Below are 18,285 nucleotides of genomic sequence, written 5' to 3'. Positions count from 1 at the left end.
ATCAAGCCATGCACTCTTAACTATTTTGTTAACTTTCTAAAAAAAATGATTTCATTTGCGGAGCCATTTCCGAGTGATTGTCTATGGTTGTGAAAGCCATTAGTATTGATTCTCGACCAAACAGCAATGAAGGAAAATAGCATGCACACCAGGGCCAAACACATTTTGTCCATTTCTTTTCTGTAGCTTAAGCTTTATCATAGAAAAAGACTAAAGGACTAAATATACATATAAATGAAATGTTTCTTAAGCAGTGATGGAGGAAGTATTCAAATACTGTAAAATAAAATAAAGGTCCTGTACAGATAATGTCACTTGAATAAATATTATGAGCAAAAAATGAAAATGAAAAGTACTAATTGAGTCTTATGCTACTATATTATTATTTATTACTAATTATGTACAAAATAGGTAGTTTAATCTGTAATGCTGAAAATATTTGAAGTGAATAGGAAATAATTGTAGAGGAGTAAAAAGTACATTTCCCTCTGAAACATAGTGTATTACAAGAAGCATAAAATGGAAATAATCAATTTAAGAATAAGTATGTCAAGGTTGTACTCCCACTTTTCTTAAGTGTTGTCTAACATTAATTTTGTACATAACAAGTGACCATTCACTTTCGCTGCCCCCCCCCCTCCCCCCCTCTGAGTTCCTAAAATGCACATTTGCTGTTGAGAGAGGTAGTGATTCACTTCTGCATCACAGTCCACATTGAACTGCGCTGGGACAGTAATTCAACTTAAGGCTGGCTGTTTTCTCCTCACATGAAAATCTTTTGAGCGGCATTATGTAATTTCTCACCAAAGGCCTCCTTTCCTAAAAAGTGTTTCTTTAGTTTGGCTGTCAAACCACTCTTTTGCACAACACTGCAGCAGTGCCTGCAGTCGACTGGCATTGTGTTTCCTCATCTTGGCATGAAGTCATCGGTCTTTGAGAGACACACTCAGAGTGGAGAAGCCTGCTCAAAGCGAGCTTTTGTTAACCTCTGTTGTTAACGTTCACGGCAAAAAAGAAAAAAAAAAAAGCACTCAGAAAGAGCCATCAAAATGATTCTTCTCTCTATTCATTACACATTCAGAGGAATCATGACTTGCCAAGAAGTGTGCATTCACTTCTGTGTCCTTACATAACGGTGTTTACACAAATAGAAACTGTAATACTTCTGGCAAGTCACACTGCACGCATTCATTGTAATAACTGGATTGGGGAATGACCTGCAGTGGAAATTGTGAGACCTTTAACCCTTATGGATCCTAATTTGCAACAATTTTGTCTCAAACAGAATGAGAGGTGCTGGGATTACTCGAATTCAGGCTTATAACTGTAGAAGCTGTAGGCTCTACTAAAACATGGTCTTACTGACAGGTGTGTGAGCAGAAAGGTGAGAGTCGGAGGGTGCTGCAGGTAGAAACCCAAAGACGTTTTATCAGCTGGATCGGTCAGCTCCAGTATCTCTCAACTCGATCAGAGTCTGCAGTTGCAGGAATAAAGAGTCTTAAGTGGAACTGTTAGTGACATAGAAGTAGGATTTAAGCGGGCTAAGGAGCGGCCTGAAAAGCAAATTCACCAAATAGATCAAAATGTATGCACAAAGAGACCAATCAACAAGGTTAGCATTAATCTGCATTTTTCTTATTGTAAAATCCCACGAAAAGACCAAAACCACCAATGTGTTGTGAAAAAAAAAGTGGGCATTACAGTTTTTAGAAAAAAAAGGTGCTCACATAGGAGTGAACAGTGCATTTGCTCAGCTGCAGATTAAGCAGGTCTTCAGGCCTAAAACAGCCCTGCGTTAAAACAATGCAAGGGGCTGTGTTGGTGGGGCCGTGTAGGTTCAGGTACCAGTGAGATGATCCAATCCAAGACGCCTAGTTTAAGTAGCGCCATAAGTGTGACAGGTTATCAGATGCAAAAACACTGCAGAGCGGTTTATAAAACTTAAGGGACAGGATTTTACGACTTTAGACAATTATCCTAGTGGCAACCACTTCTTCTATGGTTGAAAGGATTGCGGGGTAAACTGTAGAGTTAGGGTTACAACGTTTTCCCGTGCAGGAATGTGCACCTGCATGTGTTTGATTGGCCGTCACAGCGCCTTCCTGAATACCGTGTCATTGCGGCAAAATTGAAACATTATTCAGGGACGATGGCTGCACTGAAACCACTGACATGAATGAGGGGGCTGTGGTTTTTCAAGCAGGGATAAAGTCAGTCTGAACGTAGCCTAACACCACTTTTGCTCTGCTAATATGTACTGACAGCAGCAGGACTGCAAATGTCAAACAAAAACTACAGTGCCTGTGTTCATGGTAATGAAGAAATACAGTATGTCAGCCAGTGCGACATTGTGGCTCATTAATGTCTGAAGCTATACACACAATACCTGTTAGTAAAATCAATTCATTGTTGGTTTTGATCTTTTCGTGCAATTTGACAATAAAAAAAAAATCAGTACTATATTGTACTGTACATCTTCTGTGCATTACCCACACAAACGACTTTTTTCTTTTTACTAAACCTGCAGGAATCATGACATGAGGGTTATAAATGGACATACTGAACAATAAAGCCTTTATTTTTTTGTCTTTCCATAGTTCAAGTTTGTCAGTCCCACCCAATTAAAAGGTGGCAAATAGAGTGAAGGAGTAAGAGGTAGAGCAAGTGTTCCATTCTCATTGTGATCAGCGTAAAAACTCACTTTTACACACCAAGGGAACGGCCATCCAAAGAAGGCCAACAAAAGAAAAAAAAAAAAAAAAGAAGGGAAAAAAAAAAAGAAAAAACAGCAGCTTCTTTGTGGTGTTGCTAGCTTTCCCTTATTATTCACAATCATAAATACTCCTAACTCACTGACTTTTGATAAAGGTCGCACTACAGTGTAAACCAGAGAGGCAATGAGTGCTAGCCATGAACAGAGGCACGTCAGTTATCATCACTATCGTCACCATCATCATCATCATCATCATCACAGTCTCTGAACACTTGGAGTGGGGAAACTGCCATATGGCAAGGGCCTCTTGTTATGAGTCCAAGGGGCTCTGCATAGTATGGTCTGACAGAATAGATAATGGCTGCCCACCATGGACTGAAAAGAGGCTCTCGCTCCAGCACTCAAGGAGAGTACAACCTCGAGGGGGGGGGTAAAAAAAAAAAAAAAAAAAAAAAAAAAAAAAAAATGGGGCCGTCTCCTCATGAAGGAGAGCACAGAAACCTGAGCAGTGGAGCCTGACAGCACATCAGTCCAAAATAGGTGTACGACAGTCAGCTGGCCCTGTGAGTACAAGTGTTTGTGTACGCGTGTCACACTGCATTAAAACTAACTAATACCAACCACTCTACCATTCATCTACACTGCCAGGTTGGGACAGTGCCATGTTACATTAAAAAAGGAGATAGTATTTACATCTTTAACACATAAATTATTTCCCTACCATACTGTTTGTGTAAGGCATAATAAGGTCTCTGAAAAAGAAAAAGAAAATATAAGTGCCTCTTATGAAAAGACTATGCTGATTCCAGAATTGAGAAAGGTCGGCAAAGGGAAGAATAAGCTTAAATGTGGCCGAAATAAATCAAAATGCGGGCCAGAACAAGTCCAAAAAATGAAGAAAAACACAATTAATGCAGTAATTCATGAGAACGATTTGCAAAAATGGCACACAGAAAAAGATAAAGCTGTGAGCTTGATTAGGCGACCCCTGAATACTTCCAGGTAGTAACAATGGTAGCACTGGAGCAAACCTCTTTAATACCCAAGAAAGAAGAGGAGCACGGAGGGGTCACTGCATGGAGGGTTATGCCTCAGATCACCAATGATATGGGACGCCTTACATTCCTGCCTCGCACCGCCGAGCGATCTAGGAATGACTTGCAACTCCTCTTGCCCAGAATGTGACCTTTGACATTTCTTACATGTTTTGTCTCAGCCCTGGAGCCTCCCACGGCCCGGCCCATGACAACTGCAGCCCCTGCACTGACCAATCACCTCAGGGCGGAACCAGGTCTGTCTGACAAACAAGGCCCTAGTCCGGTAAAATTCACACTTTTCAACGATATACAGTATCAAAACTCTGTATAATGAGAAAACATACAAACGCTTATGCAAATATAGCTTTCAATATGCAACAACATACACATTAACTGTTTGGTTTTGCAGATGAAATTCAAATGATTCATACAATATGTGTCACAAAGTAGTAATGGCTGGTTCTGTCCATTCTGAAAAGGAGAGATACGAGGGGCAGTGGGGGCAAAAAACAAAAGAAGAACAAGACAAAAACAACAAATCAGGTTCAGTTCATATTCATCATGTTGGATAACTGCGCACACAGGAAGCTTGGAGGAGTGAATTAAACCTCTCCAGTTGGCCGTACAAGTTCATATTACCACCACTCTCCCACACCAGTGCTGCTGGGCTGCTGTCAGTCTTTGGGTCACCCCCCTGTTGTGTGTGGGTGCATGACAGTCTGTCATTCCAGTGAGTTTAAAAAAACAAAAACAAAAAAACAACAAAAAAAAAAGGTAGGCCATTGGTTCCTTTGCTGAGAGGTCCCGCCTACCCTCATGGGGTGGAGCCTGGAGGGAGCCCATCAGTCATCCAGGATGACCTTGACAAAACTGGCCACGTCTGTCTCTTTGGAGTCATGCAGGGTGAAAAACGGATGTTTCTGCATCAAAACAAGGAAAAACACAGTTAGAAATATGTTCTTGAACCATGAAAAAAAATATTTAACTGACTCCTGTGTTGTTATTTACTTGTGAAAAATACACACCATAGTCATAGTGGGTTAATTGGGTAAGCCTGGCCTCTCGTGGACAAAAGCAAGAACCAGAGCACACTGAACATTATAGCGGGGATGGTAACGGTGACAAAGTAGCATAATAATACATGTTGGTATTTTGGGATGAGAGAAATTAAATGTAAAAACTACTAACCATTAATTCTGTATAAGCTGGTCTCTCATTTGGCTTCTTTCTTAAACTGTAAAAACAAGAGATGAATTCAAAAGTGAGAAAAACAGCAGAAGAGAAATCAAGTTAGAACTCCAGTCACTGTACTCATGCCACTCTTAGTAAAAACACGAGCTAACGCTGACCCCTGCTGGGCTACTTTTCTTTTTTCAAACAGCACAGTGAGCACAACATTGTTGTCATTGCATGTGAGGAGGCTTACCACTGGGAGATGAAATCTACAAAGTCTGGGGAAAAACGGTCGGCAGGCAACTGTGGAGATGGCTCATCCACCACCTGTTTGAGCTGCTGGAACGGGGTGCCCCATGAGTCGTAAGGGAATTTCAAAATGGCCAGCTCAATCTGGGAGACAGAGGAAGGCCGATTTAACCACAATCATAAGTGTTAAGGCAAATGTTTCATGTGATGCATGTTTGATTTTGGTAATAGTTCACTGCAACATTTGCAAACCCTAGGTGAGCATAACTGCCTTTCAGCTGCAACTATTTTACACATTTCAGACTATCTACATATAAAAATCGGCAGTATGATTTTGTACTATTGAACATTTTATGGATATTTACAGTATATAATGTATATAATTTAATGCAACAGTGTTTGGACAATTTCAATAAGTTAATATATGTTTTAACATATAGATTTTAAGGAAAGTTTTTCAGATTTATACCTTCCTTAAACAACTAGTGTCAAATTCAATAAATAAAACACAATAGAAGCTCCTTTGTCAATTCAAAGTAAAAATAAATAAACAGAGGATCCGTCAGTTTAGTCCGTAAGCCGTGTAATTTATTAAGTGAGGACAGCACGAACTACTGAGGGTGTGACACTGACATGGCATAGGTATCAAAATTTTCAAGGGTCACCATGACTCAGCATTGGTGCTGAGTTGTGTTTAGAATGCTGAGATATGCGTTATGAAATCTCTTTTGACCTCGTTTAGTAAATATGGCAATTAACCATTTAAGAAAATGGTCAACGCCAGAGCAGAGAGAGGGGTGAGTGAAAGAAGCTTTTTTATCTTTGACCTAAATTAGGTTTGAATGTCTGTATGTTATTCTTTACAATGAGCTATGCAATTTTGTCAAGAACACTGCTGTGTAAATAAAAGCATTTCATTATCATCATTTAATAATTTATGAACTAATTGGTTCCGGAGTGGTTACATAACACTAAGCTAACATTTTCATTTCGGTGTTTGCCACCAGTGTTAGTCATATGTGAAATAAGTTCATAGCTTGCAACACAGTGAATACGCAAAGCATTTATTATCCAGCAGACAAAACATGGTTGTAAACCATGTTTTTGATCCACATCTAAAAACAGATTAAAGTACAGTTATAGCCAGGAGAAGGGCAGCAATAACATGTATTGCTGTGGCAATTAATTCACTGAAAACTATATCAACACTGGCATTAAATGTGCACAGCAGAACTATTTCATCTAGTATCACAAAGTCAAAGCCAAAATTTCCATAATCCAGCCTTACTCACCATCGTGATACCGAGACTCCATATGTCTGATTTGACACTGTAGCCTTTCTGATTGAGGTCAGGGTTGATCCGCTCAGGCTGAAATGGAAATTATCAATAGATAAATACCAACACTATCAAAAAAATAATCTCATCAATAAAAAAAAAAAAAAAAACTACAATTATACTGTACCTGTAGAAATTAGTTTTTTTTAACAAGTCTTATTTATTCTTTGACATAATAGGAAAAAAGACTTATACTAATAAACAGAAAGTGATAAAAGCACTGTTAATTTCAGACTTAACTGAAACTCACCAAATAATTAAAATGCCATTTAAAGATGAGAATAAGTGTAACTGGGTTAAGGACAAACAGATACAATATGTTTTTCGTGGAGGGATTAAAATAATGCACTCATTTTGTGAGCCTTCATTCCAGGCAAGATATTTGCGAGTTTACGGGTTTGGACAGTAGAGGCCTGAGTACCATCAGACTGGGGTCCAGATTTCAGAACCATTAAGGAGCTCCTGGCCTGTGGATTTCTGGCTTTACTCCAGCTGATGAGTGTTTTCAAAAACCTCAGACATTGATTTTGGCCAGGCCTCTTTGTGTGTTATAGTTATTCAGTAAATTTCTAGAGAATCCTTTCCTTAATCTTAGCTACCCGGTACCAGGAATCTCTTCCCTGATCTTCCCCAGTCCCCCACTCACCGCCATGTAGGGCTTGCAGCCTGCATCCATTGTTTTGGCCACGGAGTCCACCAGGTGGCCACTGATGCCGAAGTCACACATTTTCACTTGGCCCTGAGTGTTGATCAGAACATTGGAGGGCTTCACATCTGGAGAGGGACATTGATGGGAGAATGATGAGAGAAGATACAAAACCAACAATGAAAACATCAATGGGAAAACTGAAAACTGTACACACTGATGATTTGACCTGCTTACCTCTGTGTATCACTGACAAGTTACTGTGCAGATGCTCTAATGCCTTGACAATCTGTGGAGTAAAAAGAGAAAATTAAGGAAAACAAAGAATTCTTCAGAAAAAAAGAAAAGAAATCCAGAAGAACCAGGGGTGTAGATGAGAAATTAGTATTTTACATGCACATTAGTGATTGTTTTATATAATTTCTATCATTGGTTGGGTCTCGTTCATTTTCATGAGGCAACAAACATGCAGTCACCACTTCAACAGCATCAAAGGGTTTGACTATGTGTGTGAAAAAAAACAAAAAAAACAAACAAAATAAATAGCTGGTTTTTTTTTTGTTTTTTTTTTTAATAATAGTAGTGATAAGGTTGATATTTACCATTTTAAAGAAATACTTTAAAATTTGTTTATTGTGAGACTTCAAGTAAAATATGGGATAGGACTTACTGCTACTGTGATCTTTCCCAAGATGTCCTCAGGAATGGTTTTGCCTTTATCAATAACCTTCTTATAGAACTTATCCAGAGACGTGTCCATCAGCTCCATACAGATCCAAACGTCCCCCTGAAAAAGAGAGGGTGAGAATCAAGATGATGGCAGGTGGCCACAGTAGTCACAAATGATTTATGATTTAAGATTTGAACAGTGGCTTCACCTCTCTGAAGAGGGCGCCATAGAAAGTCACAGTGAAGAAGCAGTCCACTGTCCTCATAGAAATGTCCAGGTCCATCAGAAGCCTCTTCTGCTCCAGACTGTTGACCGTGGCACGAATCCTCTAGGGACACAAACATCACAGGTGGGCTGTCAGCTTCATCACAGGGTAGATGGCTTGCATCAAATGGTGCGCAGTGCCCCACACACACCTCAATACATCATGTCACAGATCTGACAGATCTGATCCTAATGTTTACAAGTTGAGCTCATATGTTGAATACATCTATGAGTCATGGTGTCTATTTTAAAAGCATGGTGCATTTACACAGATGCCAAACCAGGTAACCCGAGTAGCAGCCTCCCAGCCTACCTTGACAGCCATGATAACACCACTGGGCACATGTTTCATCTTGTCCACCACTCCATATGCTCCCCTCCCCAGCTCTGCAATCTGCTCCAAGTCATCTGCCTTCACCACAAAATTCTGGAGATAGGCGGTAGATGTCACATTAATGTATGTATTCAACTCAGCAAAAAATTTAAAAAATAAATAAAATCAACAGCGTGTCTCACAGGAATAGAGAGCCAGCTTTACCTGATCTCCAATTGTGACACAAGCTTTAGAGTCAAGATCTCGAGGGGGCCTGCAGAGAGAGAGAGAGCAACAATTAAACTGTGTGATAATAACAACAGTATGCGGTCAATTTTGATGCCACAATACTCAGTAATGGTATATTCATACGCTAAGAGAAATTGTGCATTTTTATTTGAGTAATTTATGAGATTCATGTGCAATAAACATTATTTAAAGTTAGTTCTAAAACTAATAATAAATACAAGTGATCCATGCAAGCGCTCACTCTCTCTGAACCCTGTAACTCTGCAGCTTGTAATTAACAACTGCACCAGGCAGAGGGGCTGTAAATGGAGTGCAAAGACTGTGCTTACTTGAAAATATAATGCAAGCCTCATGTAATTGTCAACTAGTATGTCTAGTATTTCATGTCTCCACGAAGGAAAACTATCATTGCTCAACTGATTTTTTTGAGCTATTATATTATAATTTTGAGACTGATACCAATATTCAAGAGTTCAGATATTCATGTTTCTGTATTGCAATTTATTGTTCCTTGTTGGTCAACATGTTCACCAACATCAATGTATCTGATATAAGCTAACATAGGCTTATATTGACCCAGCCAATGTACCAGTCAGGCTCTAATTTTGTGGCTGCTGTCACTATCCCATAGTAAAAAGGAGCCTTACGCTGCTGCTGCTGGTGGGGGCTGCGCAAACACTTCTTTCGCCAGCTTCAGCCCGGGGTTCTTCTTCTTCCCTTTAGAGACAAGAATTTCGAAAATCATTACCATCTCAGATCAGATCAGCTGACTGATCTACAGTGATCAATAAAGCTGTTATTTAGCAGCAACCACAAGCCAGTGTCACTGGCAGTGTTTTGTTTTGAGGGACTAAGGTAAATGGACTTCACCTTGCCAGACTCTTATCATCCGATTTGCCACATTACTCTGAGTTGAAAACAAAGGCTCGCAACAACAGAGATCCCATGTTCTGATTCAGACCACTTACAGTGACAACTGTACATGCTCATGTACAGTACATGCTCATACATCCATATTGGCCTATTGATAGATTTTATTATATTTGGGTAGTTCGGAGTCTTTTCAAGGTTACAATCAATTTGCATTTGCCACTGACACAAACCACAGTAAATGATCTGTTATCTAACTGGAGATTAGGTGTACTCAAAGCTGAGGCCCTGCAAATGAGAGAAGGTGGACTCAATGACTAATCGACATTGGTATGATGACTCAAATGCTTAGAAAAAAAGGGGGGGGGGGTGGTGGCAATGGAATCAGGCCTTCCTTCCTGTCATGATTTCTTTTCCCTTACTGTTAACAAATCCTCTATAAATGCGTTTTTATGTTTTGTCACAGGTTAGGATCTGTTACATTTTTTTTTTTTTAATATCTGGTATATGTTGCTGTAAACTGTTAAATCAGTGACAGCAGTCCATTCATAAACACCGTTTACCAGCAGCCTTTGGGACTTCCCACAAGCGGCTGCAAGCCTCTGCCAGAATGACACAGCTACCAGGCTTACGAGCAACAACACAGGAAAAACAGTTCAACTCCTCTTGACACGGACACTTGTGTTCAGCATGTTGGCTCTTGTTGCAAGGTCGACAGGAAAGACCGAACACTTTTCTTGACCTCTATCCGTGTGTGCTCAGATTTGGCCAGCTTTTTGCCCACTGGGATATGACAAGAAACGGTTTAGGTTATTTCCTGTTCTTGCTGCATACAGGGTCGCACCAGGCAGTGCAATGATTCTACCCCAGTTCAGAGAAACTGGTTTCATGCACAGGCAAGGCACTTTCACTTTAAAACAAATGCAACAGCTCTTTATAAAACTGGCAAAAGGTAGCAACGGTTGGTAAGATTTTTAGCTGACAGTATTTCTGTGGGGTTGTATTTACCAATGAGTGAGTCACACCACTCCAGCCGAGAGGAAGTACGACTGGGTAAACCCCTCCTTCGCTAGATCAAGCTGGAAGGGAAGTGAAGATTTACTAAAATTTTAGATTCTATGGCCTACAACTGAAACGTCAGACAAGTCCATTTTGTGCTGCAGCCCTAAAATAGGCCTACAGTGTCTGGACAGACTACGATAGTTTCACGTGGTAGGGAGAGATTGAAGTGTGATTTACTCACACACGCTGGGTCAAAAATAGATTTTGCGTTTCCTCGGTGTGGGATGAAGTATGAGCACTCAAAACCTTCTGATGACCTGACAAATAAGAACAAGGCACAAAACTGGAGTAGGACATGAATGCTGTGGTGCAGTGCAGAAGCATCTGACATGCCAAACATCTAACACAATTTGTTTTGTTCAAGCTGCTGGACATATTTTAGAATCCTTCCCTGCTGCAGAGAAACTGCAGACTGCAAATTATATTCAAGTCTGAGTTACTACTAGAAGTGTTGCTGTGAAGTATTAATGACTTGAAATACTATAACACCCCACTCAGGAAGCAGTCCTGTTTGGGGAGCCAGTGTGTGGTGTGTGCAGTGACCCTGTGGCCAGGGCTATGGGGTGGGATATGACTCATGCCCAGCCAGACTGGACGCATCCACTGAAAACACAACAACTGTCAGGACCCTTTGGGAAATATGATGTCACTTCATTTGACCAACTTGCTGCTCACTGTCCTCGTTCGGGCCAACTAAGGCCAGCGTCACTGCAGCTTACTGCTGTAGGACCTGCCTGGTCCTCAAAATAAGCCTAATAGCAAACAATAGTGCCATGACATCAGCCACAGCTGCAGTTAAAGTATATCGAGGCAGCACAGGAAGAATACATGTACACAGATACCATTTTCTCAGAAAGGATCTGAGAGTCTTGTATCCAAATATGGCACAAGTTGCATTATGCAATTTTATGAAACATCTTCACCTTGCAGACTTTTTTTTCCCCCCTCACATGGGAAGAGGTTTATGAGCCTTAAGCATTTTTTCATTTTGAGTACTGATCATGGTATCGTAATCAGATGAGTATTTTGCTGATGCTGTGTTAACAGTGAATTGGCGCACTTTCACAGGAAATGCAGCAATTCTTAGAAAAACCAAAGATGTTCAGTGGAAAAAATATCCACAGTGCAGTAATAGATACGTAATGTGAACAAGAATTTCTGGATTGTGCATGAGATCAAAGCGTCAATAGCTGTTGGGCAGGTCACCATCAGGAAGCTCTGGCCTCAGAGTGGGTCCAGATACAGACAATGATGACTCATGCACAGATTATCTTCCACACCACCCTATCAGTGCTGTTAGGGAGAACCCAATCTGCAAACATGCCTCAGCAGTACCATGAACAGCACTGCAACGTATTTAGGTCTGCTCCACTCTTGACTAGAGAAGGCACAACGACTCCTTGTAGAGGCCAGAAAAAAGGGCACTTTTAACAAAGACACTTAAGGCCTGTTTTGGTGCACACAATAATAAAAATAATAATAACAGCACAGAACCTGTGTAGCAGCTATGGAGTGTCTGCTTGCAGACAGTGAAGTGTCAACAAAGAGAGCCTGCACAAGGTATTGGTGCTGCAAGTCAAAACATGCCATGGTAGGCCAAAGGCTGTGATTGCCTGAGTAGCACCCAGCCAATCTACACAGCCCTCTCAAAAACAGTGTGTACTCCCGACCATGGTAACGCTAGTATGATTGTGTAACAGCACAAGCGGTGAACTTGAAATGTAAATTGACATCATCATCATGCTCTGTGTGTGTGACGCAGGGGAAGGACCTTGATTTTTCCAAGGTGTGTGTTTTATTCAGCAGAGTACAGTAATTGCACAGCACGGTCTCACTGAGTGACAAGCGGAAGCCAAGTGTGTGATAGCGCCCTGGTTCCATGGCATCACCGCCTGTTTTAAAAATGAAGGAATTTCCACCACGGGGGGGGGGGGGGGGGGCATTTTCATGGACGCGGCGCTAAAAATATTTTTTTGCGCTAACACACTCACACTGGCCAAACCAAAAAGGACCCAATGCAATCGATGAGTCATGAGGCCGAAAAACACAAACACCTGTGGTCCCAGGGTGCTTCAATTTACCGAAAGGCAGAAACTAATCTCAGCGCGGACATTTCCAGCTCAGGGGGCAAGTTGCTTGATAATTACATCTTGGCAAAAGTCCTTTATTGTCGTGAAAACAGTGTTAGCTAACCACCACACGGGAACTTAGACGAAGCGATGCGAGCAAACCGTTTAGCTAAAACATTAAGAATAAAAATCACGCTACCAGCAGGTCTATGGTGAATACCTCAATACCTCTACATGTCTAGAGACTTCGCATGTTGATAGAAAGCAGAAAAGACATGTTGGCTAGCTTCTTTTTTCCTCCTCTCATACATGCAGCCTTCCACCTGGCAAGGTTACATTTTTCAAACACAGCTAGCTAAACTACTTCCACGCAAACTGCACCTCGATATTTAAAATGTATGCACGGCAGTTAAAAAAAAAGAAAAAGAGCAGAGAAAAAAAAAATCACTTACCTCCTTTAGACAGAGACATTTCCCCTTTGCTTTGATGAGGGGGAAGGGAAGCACAAAGACTTTTGCCTTTTTTTACTCCCTCCCTCCCTGCATCTACCCTTACACCCGCTCAGGATCGCTGGCTTGTCGTGCAAAAACTAGCAGCGATTAAAACAAGATGGCTCGTCTTCGTGCAATCCCAGTGTTTCAATCGCCAGCTCGCGCGTTCAAAGATCGATCAGCAGATGAATGCACAACTTTAAATAAAGTCAGCGCTGCTTGTACAGTTCGAGTTAGTTTGCTAACAAAACCTGTACTTTTAGGGTGGCCAAAGTCTGACAGCTGAAGGTTCCAACGACGTGATGACGTACTTCCTGACTCGCGTTAAGCATCATGGGATGTGTAGTTTGCATTGTGTGGGCACTTTTTTATGTAAACAAAGCGAGGTTATTTCCAACAATTATTGAACTAATAACAAACATTAGACAAAATAAAGAGCATACATTAATTTTGCATCAATGACAGTCACAGACCACCCCAGAAGAATGTGTATATTATTGTCTTTTATTATTTTTTTTGTTTCAGGATGAAAATACATACAGGTGTAGCTGCTTTAAAATATGGATGAAATGCCTGTGTACCAGTTAGGAAGAAAAAGACAAACAATGTCAACTACATTATACAAAGGAACAATGAGAATGGGATTGCACCTTCATTTACACATTTTGGAATGTAAACAGCAAACAGGTATATAAGTATATGTAAAAGGCTATAAGAGCCATGAACCAAAAAATTTATATTTGACCGTTGAATGGTAAAATGCATAAAATTAATAGCAATAACAATTTATTTTAAAACAAAACTTCTATAGTAACTATGCAAACAACTTTAACCATCACATAGATTTAATACATTCAAGGAACAAACAGTCGGACGATAAAATATCTGAATAAATACAGTACAGTAAAATGTTTTTTTTTTTCTTACTATGCATGAAATACTGGAAAACCCACCATCATTGATGCTATAACCACCACTGAGCTGTTGAATTGTAAGTCCTTTATTGTACCAGACACCTCCTTGCTAATTAGCTGGAAGACAACAAAATGTACAATCTAAATAACAATGGAGATGTCACGGATCTGACACATAAACATATGCTGTGATATGAGTGTGCTTTGGAATATGAGCATGTGATTGTATGGACGGACGGTGGATAACTGATGGTGAGGTCACACCAAATTCCTGCCTTCACTTCCTAGCGACAAGGAGGGTATGGTAGAGAGGTTTTATTACAATGTGCAGATAGAGGGAGCTGTCAATGAGGTATTCTGATGCACGGCGCTGCAGGTCAGCATCCACCAGGAAATCTCCAGCCTCCTCTGTGCTTTGGTGGAAATTGTAGACGTGGCGAACCACCACTTTTCCTTGCTGTTTTGCCATTACAATCACCGTCTTCTGGAAACTCACACCTGCAAAGTCTGGACTAGAAGTGGCCGGAGTTACAATAATGCGAGGTCGACCTCCATCTGTGCGGGTGGGCTGCATTGCACCCAGCTCAGTATAGGTTGACCTGGCACTGAGTGGGAGCCAGCGAGGGGAGAACAGGGCATTCCATGTCACTCGCTTGCTGGAATCATGGCCACTAGGCCCGAGCTGGGTCTGGAAACTGAAACTGCGGTCATCACGGGTGGGGTTATTGATGACCCAAGGGGAACCCCAGGAGGAGGACAGGTAGTTACGGGGAGTGAAAATACTGCAGTTGACATCAAAGTACTTGGCCAGCTGGATAGGTGAGGCAGAGTGAAATTGGAATGCTAGATAGAGGAGATCACGGATAGACTCGTAATATTTCAGCATGAGGGCGGATTGCTTCTGAAGACGGAAGAGGTGCTGAGGGGGGATCATGCCGTATCGAACAGCCCTTAGGGCGCTCTCCACTGTCGCACTGACAGGCTGGTTCTGGCTAATCCAGGCCTCCAGGGCCTCGTACAGCTCCAGCTCAGTCTGCAGAATGAGGTCAGAGCGCTGGAGCAAGGAGAGGAGTAGGTCTTCACTGATGGAGCCCCATTCTCCGCTCTGCAGCACAGAAGACAGGTTCCAGGACAGGTACTGCAGGCAGCTGTCCCGCAGGGCCATGTCCCCAATTTGTAGTGCATAGTTGTACCAACCAACCACATGCCCCGTGGGGGAATCACTAGACAGATGCAGGGTCATATATTGGGTCAGACCCTGTTGCAAGCCCCACACATGATACTTGCTGGCCAGCTTATGCAGAGAAATGGCCTGATCTAGCCGCACTGAGATGTCACCGCAATACAGATACCTGCAAGAGAAAAAACCTGTAACAGTCATCTAAAAAAACCTGAAAAACACAGATAAAAGGAACACAGTTTTTCCGGGAGGCATACTATTTTGAAGCTGTGTTCTCTCCTCACATCTGAGTCACTGAAAAAAACCCACACTGGCTGATATTTGACTGTGAGCCTCAAACAACAGGCGTAATTTTAGAATATTTCACAAGATGGAGCATCTCACTTCTCCAAATAGAAAGGAGAGAAATAAAATGGTGGGTAAAGTTCTGTAACTTTATGCCTGTGGAAAATACAAAGGCATCACCTCCATAGTTTCTTGAATGGTTTTGTTTAATTAAATCTGATGAACTCATCATGAGTCACCCTCACCTGACAAACTTGTCAAAGACAGCTGCACAGTCGGGCGTCTCCCTCAAAACCACAGCGCTGTTATTGCGGGTGAGCAGCAGTTCCTCAAACACGTCGCTCTGCAGGCTGAGAACCAGGCTGTGGGCCTGGATCACCTTCACCTCATCCGTGTTGATGGTCTGCACCCGGAGAGTGACATCACTGCCGTTCCCCATGGTCAGCAGGGTCTCCATGCGCTGCACCAAACTCATGGAGTGATTCAGAACCGTGGCCCCATTGTCCAATGCTACCTCCTGCTTCAGGGCAGCTGTGGAAAGAGCAATACTGTGGACAAAAGCAACACCTGACAGAAACACTATCATCACTATTTGCATGCAGAATGCATTTCTCTTGTTCTCCTGCACTTGTAATTAGCTACAGTATCAGCTTTTTTAGAAGTCGTTTCTATTTTCAGCGCTATAATTTGCATCAACCCGACTCTGCTGTCTAAGATTTCACAGCATAATTCATGTGCAATTGTTCTACAACTGAAATCAGATTTGACACGGAAGGGAACTGGAAAAAGCACCCCCTAACCCTTCGACTGAACCACAACTGATAAAATGTGCCACGGAAAAAGCAGACCTGCACATCCTTCTCTTTTTTTGGTTTTAATTAACAGAGAAAGTGAGCAACAAGCCAGGTGGCTGACTCAGAAAACCATCGATACCAGGTGCTCAGAAAAGAATCCTGAGTTTGCAGTGTCGCTGCAGATGGCTGCTTCTATGGGCCCTCTTGAGCGTAAGTACAAGTGGCACTTACTGAAGAATCACACATGAAAGACTCAGCATGACAAGCTGCTGTATCCATTCTGCGCTGCCACAGTCATCAGCAGCTTTGTTGGCCTGTTACTGGGGGTTTAATGAGACACAGGGGGAACACACTTGGCTCCCTGAGATGCCTCACAGTCTTCATTTCTCCACCACAATCAAGTGCCCCCACTTCAAAGTAACCTATTTCCAATTAGACAGCCAGCACCCTGAGCCAGCTGAGCATGATGGAGTGTGTGGAGGTGTGTATTGACAAATGATTCTGGCACAATGTAGCCAATTGAAATATCACCAAATTCATTATAACTTGGGAACAGTATAAACTCCCTGTTACATGATTTACAGTTTTCCGATTCTGTAAGAAATTTTTTTTTTTAAATCTCACAGATTCAATTCAAAGTAGATGTAAAAAGTTATGAATAAAAAATGATTCAGTGTCCCTTCCATTCAAGCTGAGAAAAGCTGAAAACATTAAATAAAACATTTTATAGACAGTCCCCAAATTAGATGAGTCTGTGCTCAGGAGGAATTTCAAATGATATCTACTCTGACAGCAAAGGAATGTGGCCTTGAGCAGCCCTGGTCAAAGTCAGATCTTTTTTAAGTAGTAAAAAAAGCTTTCCCTCAGTGCTTGTATGCTGTACTATATTACTGAGCCGGCACAAAGCCAGGCAGCAAATGCACTTGCCTGTCTTTCCCTGCACCCAGCAGACAGATAGATGAGGACAGGATGAGTAGAATAGATAAATACCCATCCCCTGCCCTGAGGCTGGGCACGAGCCACACATTCATGCTGTGCTCTACTACCCACTGACAGTATGAGGGAAGCTGGGCTGAAATAGAACAATACAGCTTCTACTCACAGTGAAGGATATTAACAAAAAAGACCCCAAAAAGATGCAAAAATGAGATGACTCTTTAAAGGTTAACAATCAAGCAAACTAGTGATGCTATTTTGTTATCTTACCTCCTCTAACTGTGACAGAGTGGAAGAGCAGGGTGCCCACAAAGACCCAGGCAGGGATCCCTTGTTCACATGAGCGCACCATATCTTCTCAGTTATTCCCTGCCTCTCTTCCTTTCCTCTGTGCCACTCTTCCCTGACCCTTCTTCTTGCTGCTTGCTGCTGCCTTTGTCGTGTGTGTGCAGAAAGGTGTGTTGCCCCGTGTGTGCCGCCCGGCTCCCTGTCCCGCACTCTTTATGTAGGACGCTGGCCTTTCCCTGGCGCATCTCGCAACCCCACGGACTCCATTGATTGGTGGAATCTGGCAGGGGCGTTGCTATAGCGACAGCTTTGATTTTGAATTTCTCCCTTTTGGATGTTGCATGGCATTGATCAGCGGCACCAGGGGCCAGCCAAGGACTCAACATTTTTTCCTTTTTTTTTACATTTAAAAGTCAGAGGGGTTAGGTACTATTAACAATCAATATTAACACAGTTTCACGTGTTAATGGAATTCAGAATGCAACATCTCTGACCTGCAAAATTTTGTATGTGATATCCACATTAAGTACAGTCAGTGCCATTTAATTAGTCAATCAATTAGAGTAGGTTGCCACTGAGACAATCTGCCAAAGGTAATTGGGGTTCTAATTTGTATGACCAACTGCAGTCAATCAAATTTCATAATCCATTTACAGGGCAGTTTTTCAGCTGATGGTAATTATTTCTCTGATGGCATGTTAATCTAAGTAATGGGAGGATAATTTCATTGGTGCTGGGTCTGCTC

At 41.8% G+C, this 18,285-nt stretch overlaps 2 protein-coding genes across 2 annotated transcripts; both read right to left on the bottom strand.

The window, feature by feature from the left end:
- Nucleotides 1-372: 372 nt before the first annotated feature.
- Nucleotides 373-13,449, bottom strand: LOC130185460 (dual specificity mitogen-activated protein kinase kinase 6-like). The gene is made up of 12 exons (XM_056401939.1): nt 13,105-13,449; nt 9,299-9,368; nt 8,628-8,676; nt 8,403-8,516; nt 8,034-8,153; nt 7,826-7,942; nt 7,393-7,444; nt 7,156-7,283; nt 6,465-6,542; nt 5,177-5,316; nt 4,939-4,984; nt 373-4,670 (listed from the first exon to the last, which is right to left on the bottom strand). Exons 1-12 carry the CDS (start codon nt 13,121-13,123, stop codon nt 4,593-4,595), a joined length of 1,011 nt encoding a protein of 336 aa, XP_056257914.1. The 5' UTR covers nt 13,124-13,449; the 3' UTR covers nt 373-4,592.
- Nucleotides 13,450-13,629: 180 nt separating this feature from the next.
- Nucleotides 13,630-17,789, bottom strand: btbd17b (BTB (POZ) domain containing 17b). The gene is made up of 3 exons (XM_056401938.1): nt 17,523-17,789; nt 15,768-16,053; nt 13,630-15,409 (listed from the first exon to the last, which is right to left on the bottom strand). The coding sequence occupies exons 1-3, from the start codon at nt 17,602-17,604 to the stop codon at nt 14,335-14,337; spliced, it is 1,443 nt and encodes a 480-aa protein (XP_056257913.1). The 5' UTR covers nt 17,605-17,789; the 3' UTR covers nt 13,630-14,334.
- Nucleotides 17,790-18,285: the final 496 nt, after the last annotated feature.

This window comes from Seriola aureovittata, chromosome 17 (assembly GCF_021018895.1).
Source record: "Seriola aureovittata isolate HTS-2021-v1 ecotype China chromosome 17, ASM2101889v1, whole genome shotgun sequence".
Taxonomy (NCBI): Eukaryota; Metazoa; Chordata; class Actinopteri; order Carangiformes; family Carangidae; genus Seriola; species Seriola aureovittata.
This window is presented reverse-complemented; position numbering and strand designations above follow the sequence as displayed.